This window comes from Notolepis coatsorum (genome assembly GCF_963971535.1).
Source record: "Notolepis coatsorum genome assembly, chromosome: 16".
Classification (NCBI taxonomy): domain Eukaryota; kingdom Metazoa; phylum Chordata; class Actinopteri; order Aulopiformes; family Paralepididae; genus Notolepis; species Notolepis coatsorum.
This window is the reverse complement of record NC_140180.1, coordinates 111,168,734-111,174,733: the sequence shown is the minus strand read 5'-3', so window position 1 is coordinate 111,174,733 and position 6,000 is coordinate 111,168,734. Positions and strand designations below refer to the sequence as shown.

The window sequence follows — 6,000 nt, the reverse complement described above, 5'->3', positions numbered from 1 at the left end:
GAGTTTAGTGCACATATGGCCCTGGGATAAAAACTAAACTTCAGTCTGTTAGTCCGGGTGGGCATGACGCTGAAACGCCTGCCCGAGCGCAGCCGCACGAGGTGCTTGTTGCCCGGGTGGTGTGGGTCCTTCAGTATTTTTACTGCTTTTTTGAGGCAGCGGGAGTTGTATAGTCCCTCCAGTGAGGGGAGGGGGCAGCCGATGATCTTCTGGGCCGAGTTGACGACCCTCTGGAGCGCCTTCCTCTCTGCGGCTGTGCAGCTGAGGAACCACACATTTATGCAGTAGGTTATTTCCGCTCTGCCGCGGTCACATGGGCGTCGTGGCCAATCAGAGAAACGCTGAACGCAAGTAGGTTACCTTAAGTGTTCACGCATACAGGTCCGTGACATTGAATAGAATATTAAAATCGGAAAAAAGCTAAAACGGTCCAAAAACGTATATGGACCGCGCTGAACGGTCCCCCACTTTCCATTCATAATGACATTTATGACATACACAACATACAGATATAAGAATCTAATCTAATCATCTAAAGTTTAGATGATTAGATAGATTAGATTCTTATATCTGTATGTTGTGTATGTCTTAAATTAAATGTCATGATTAGATTAGTTTAGATTCTAAACTAATCTAATCATGACATTTAAGACATACATGACATACAGATATAATACAGTACTGTTACATTTGTGACATACAAGATATGCAAATATACAGTATTGTTAAACCGATGATGATCCTAACAGTAAATATATACATACGAGGGGAGGAGACTGTACATTAGGTGGGGGGCGGGGCGGGAGGGTGTTTTTTCGCAGATGGGCGTGTTGCGCGTGCGCACCTTCCTCTTAGCTGTCAGTACCGTGCTGCGGAGAGCCGTGTGTCCGTCCGTCTGCCTCCTGGATCTCTGGACTGGAAACAGCAGCAGGGCTTTTAGCTTGACAGCTTTATAATGAGTTGCTGATCTCAACGGCTCATCTCTCATCACGAAGCAAGAAACGGGAGCGACTGAACAACACCATGCTGCGTGTGTGTCTGAAGGGGGCGAGCTGTGCAGCCCGGGTGAGAGAGAGAGAGAGGATCACTGTGTTCCAGGAGCGGTTAGCTTAGCACGTTAGCAGCTAGCGTGTTAGCCCGTCTAGTTGTCATTCAATGACCCACAGCCTTTGCTCCAAGGCCTTTAAGGCTTGATAATACTGATGCATGTCACTTAATAACTGTTGTTTGATTAACACACAAGGGCGTTTCCACATATTGGACGTCACGCAGACGGCTGGGAATGAAAACGCCTCGGTGGATTGGAAATATTGCTAAATGTTATTGGGCTTCCATTCTGGCTCAAACGGCTCTGGACGCAACGTACAGCTGCGGCTACGTAAACTGCGTAGTGGAAAGAGGCGTTGTCCTGGTTGAGTGACTCCAGCTCCCTGCGAATAAAAACCTCAAGCGTCATGATTGACACGCATCTAAACCAATTGAGCGCCGGACTTTTGCTCATTATAACCAAGGATCTCTTTTTCACTATGTGTACAATGACAAGTAACTACTTCAGTCAAACTCTGCTGTCAACTGGTCTTGATTTACACAACCGTGAAAGCAGTCCTTTGCGGTTTGCCTTGATGCGTACGAGGTGAAAGGGGTGATTTGTGCCAAGGAAGGACATCTGACCTTGTCGTTCAGAGTTGTGTGTAATCAAAACAGGTGACTGTCTTAGTGGGAATATTTCCTCTAAATTAATTGATTACTAGTAGTGGTTGATTACCACTGGAACCTACCGAAACACAGAGTTGTGGGGGAAGTAGCTATTATAACACGGCCACACCAGTGGAATAGGGTCAGTGTTTAGACTTGTATTTTTTATTATAAGAACAGCTGTGGTGCCTTAACCTGAACGGTGAGGGATGTAGAGCCAAAGAGCTACATTACCACCACAGCTACCAAACTACTAGGAGTCGCAGGCCCGCCATCGGTCTCGTGAGATCGGGAGCTGCACACAGCCAAGGAATTAATAAAAGTATGATGGCTAAAGTCGGAGGTCTGTCATTTACTAAGCCTTGCGATAAACGTCTGGACCAGCTCCTGTTGAGGTCAAGTGTTCCTTTATTTGATCCCCTCGGGGAAGTTCAGGAGTCGTAGCAGCACGGGCGAGGGAGGTACAGGCAGGACACGAGACCATAGAAGTAGAAATCATCCTAATAACAACAATATAGAATAATAAAATAGTAATGTAAAAATATAAATAATGATATAGTATAATATCAAAATAATAAGAGTAGCAGTATATTCTTTCAATCATACAAGATGGTACTATACATAGTAGTGTGCTGTGATTCTTATGTCTGTCTATATTTCTCTTTTCATTTCTCTCTGTCTGGCTCTATTGCTCTCTTTGTCTCTTTTTCTCTCCCCATATCTGTCTGCCTCTCCCCATATCTCTGTCTGTCACTTTTTCTCTCCCCATATCTCTGTCTCTCTCATTTTCTCCCCATATCTCTGTCTCTCTCTTTCTCCCCATATCTCTGTCTCTCTCTTTCTCCCCATATCTGTCTCTCTCTCCATATCTTTGTCTGTGTCTCTCTTTTTCTCTCCCCATATATCTGTCTATTTTCTCTCCCCATATCTGTCTCTCTCTCTCCCCATATCTTTGTCTCTCTTCTTCTCTCCCCATATCTCTCTCTCTCTCTCTCTCGCTCTCTCTCCCCATATCTGTCTCTCTCTCTCTACCCATATCTGTCTGTCTCTTTCTCTCCCCATATCTCTGTCTCTCTCTTTCTCTCCCCATATCTCTGTCTCATCTTCTCTCCCCATATCTCTTTTTCTCTCCCCATATCTGTCTCTCTCTCCCCATATCTGTCTGTCTCTTTCTCTCCCCATATCTCTGTCTCTCTCTTTCTCTCCCCATATCTCTGTCTCTTTTCCTCTCCCCATATCTCTGTCTCTTTTTCTCTCCCCATATCTGTCTCTCTCTCTCCCCACATCTGTCTCTCTCTCTCCCCATATCTGTCTGTCTCTCTTTCTCTCCCCATATCTCTCTGTCCCTCTTTCTCCCCATATCTGTCTCTTTTTCTCTCCCCATATCTCTGTCTGTGTCTCTCTTTTTCTCTCCCCATATCTCTGTCTCTTCTTTCCTCTCCCCATATCTCTGTCTCTTCTTTCCTCTCCCCATATCTCTGTCTCTTCTTTTCTCTCCCCATATCTCTCTCTTCTTTTCTCCCCATATCTCTGTCTCTTCTTTCCTCTCCCCATACCTCTGTCTCTTCTTTCCTCTCCCCATATCTCCGTCTCTTCTTTTCTCTCCCCATATCTCTGTCTCTTCTTTTCTCCCCATATCTCTGTCTCTTCTTTCCTCTCCCCATACCTCTGTCTCTTCTTTCCTCTCCCCATATCTCTGTCTCTTCTTTCCTCTCCCCATATCTCTGTCTCTTTTCCTCTCCCCATATCTCTGTCTCTTCTTTCCTCTCCCCATATCTCTGTCTCTTCTTTCCTCTCCCCATATCTCTGTCTCTTCTTTCCTCTCCCCATATCTCCGTCTCTTCTTTCCTCTCCCCATATCTCTGTCTCTTCTTTCCTCTCCCCATATCTCTGTCTCTTCTTTCCTCTCCCCATATCTCTGTCTCTTCTTTCCTCTCCCCATATCTCTGTCTCTTCTTTCCTCTCCCCATATCTCCGTCTCTTCTTTCCTCTCCCCATATCTGTCTCTTCTTTCCTCTCCCCATATCTCTGTCTCTTCTTTCCTCTCCCCATATCTCTGTCTCTTCTTTCCTCTCCCCATATCTCCGTCTCTTCTTTCCTCTCCCCATATCTCCGTCTCTTCTTTCCTCTCCCCATATCTCTGTCTCTTCTTTCCTCTCCCCATATCTCTGTCTCTTCTTTCCTCTCCCCATATCTCTGTCTCTTCTTTCCTCTCCCCATATCTCTGTCTCTTCTTTCCTCTCCCCATATCTCTGTCTCTTCTTTCCTCTCCCCATATATCTGTCTCTTCTTTCCTCTCCCCATATCTCTGTCTCTTCTTTCCTCTCCCCATATCTCTGTCTCTTCTTTCCTCTCCCCATATCTCTGTCTCTTCTTTCCTCTCCCCATATCTCTGTCTCTTCTTTCCTCTCCCCATATCTCTGTCTCTTCTTTCCTCTCCCCATATCTCCGTCTCTTCTTTCCTCTCCCCATATCTCTGTCTCTTCTTTCCTCTCCCCATATCTCCGTCTCTTCTTTCCTCTCCCCATATCTCTGTCTCTTCTTTCCTCTCCCCATATCTCTGTCTCTTCTTTCCTCTCCCCATATCTCTGTCTCTTCTTTCCTCTCCCCATATCTCTGTCTCTTCTTTCCTCTCCCCATATCTCTGTCTCTTCTTTCCTCTCCCCATATCTCTGTCTCTTCTTTCCTCTCCCCATATATCTGTCTCTTCTTTCCTCTCCCCATATCTCTGTCTCTTCTTTCCTCTCCCCATATATCTGTCTCTTCTTTCCTCTCCCCATATCTCTGTCTCTTCTTTCCTCTCCCCATATCTCTGTCTCTTCTTTCCTCTCCCCATATCTCTGTCTCTTCTTTCCTCTCCCCATATCTCCGTCTCTTCTTTCCTCTCCCCATATCTCTGTCTCTTCTTTCCTCTCCCCATATCTCCGTCTCTTCTTTCCTCTCCCCATATCTCTGTCTCTTCTTTCCTCTCCCCATATCTCTCTCTTCTTTCCTCTCCCCATATCTCCGTCTCTTCTTTCCTCTCCCCATATCTCTGTCTCTTCTTTCCTCTCCCCATATCTCTGTCTCTTCTTTCCTCTCCCCATATCTCTGTCTCTTCTTTCCTCTCCCCATATCTCCGTCTCTTCTTTCCTCTCCCCATATCTCCGTCTCTTCTTTCCTCTCCCCATATCTCTGTCTCTTCTTTCCTCTCCCCATATCTCTGTCTCTTCTTTCCTCTCCCCATATCTCTGTCTCTCTCTCTAGAAGTGCCTGTGTGGACGAGGCCCCTCCCACACCCTGCAACACTGTCGGCCCTACACAGCAGGCGGCGCGGGGTAGAGCACCACACGCTGCTTACACTGACACAAACACATGCATACAGTACATACAGTGTACACGCATACATTACACACTTTCAATATTTTATTTGAATCCACAAATCGAAAGACAGATACAGACACAAACGCATGTATACATACAGTGTGTGCATGCATACACACACACATTTAAGTGTTTTATTTGAAAATGCTGATACAGTACATTAGTGCAGCATCATCTGACACAGTAGAATCAACTGGTTTGTATTGTTCTCTAATCTGTTCCATCTCTCAAATCATCTCCTCTCCTCCCCTCTTCAGCGGGTCAGCCGGGAAGGTTGTCGGGGCGAGCTTCTTGGCGTTAGGGGGTGGAGTCGGAGGGACGGTGCTCTACGCCAATTGGGACCCAAAGTTCCGGACCACAGTGGAGAAGAATGTCCCGTACTCTGAGAAGCTGTTCGGCCTGGCTCTGGGGCCCAACACCTACACGGCTCCCAAAAAGGTGAGTGTGTACGAGCCAGACCTGCATCTTATTAGCATCCCTGGTTTCTTAAACCATGGGCAGGTGGCCTAAAGGGGCCGCAGGCCTTCTGCTGGTGGGTCCCCACTTTAAAACAGTAGTTAATAATAATAATAATAATAATAATAATAATAATAATAATAATAATAATAATAATACATTTCATTTATATAGCACACTTTAGACTCGATGAGATCTCAAGGTGCTTCACAGCAAAATATAATAACTGGACCTTGAAGAAGTCTTTATTCGGCATGCAGTGACACACACATGCAATGGCCGGCACACACACAGGAACACACACACACAGGAACACACACGCATGCAATTTTTGTTGGGTCGCCGTCGTCGATGCGATTGAGTCTCTGCACTTGACCCAAAAGGAAAAATAAAAAGGCTTAAAACATAAAAATAGGAGCAGAAAAAAAAGTCCTAGTGTAGAGTAAAAATAAATGGGTTTTAAGGCTGGCCTTAAAGGCAGCAAGG

At 45.7% G+C, this 6,000-nt stretch overlaps 1 protein-coding gene across 1 annotated transcript in view; it reads left to right on the top strand.

Annotated features, from left to right (window-relative positions):
• The first annotated feature begins 863 nt into the window (after positions 1 to 863).
• The window catches only part of immt (inner membrane protein, mitochondrial (mitofilin)), a 37,150-nt gene continuing 32,013 nt past the window's right edge, over positions 864 to 6,000 (top strand). The window contains exons 1-3 of the mRNA XM_084331863.1: positions 864 to 1,065; positions 4,942 to 5,012; positions 5,316 to 5,496. Of these exons, the coding sequence (XP_084187989.1) occupies positions 1,024 to 1,065; positions 4,942 to 5,012; positions 5,316 to 5,496 (294 nt within the window). The 5' untranslated portion in view covers positions 864 to 1,023. The remainder of the gene's footprint in view (positions 1,066 to 4,941; positions 5,013 to 5,315; positions 5,497 to 6,000) is intronic.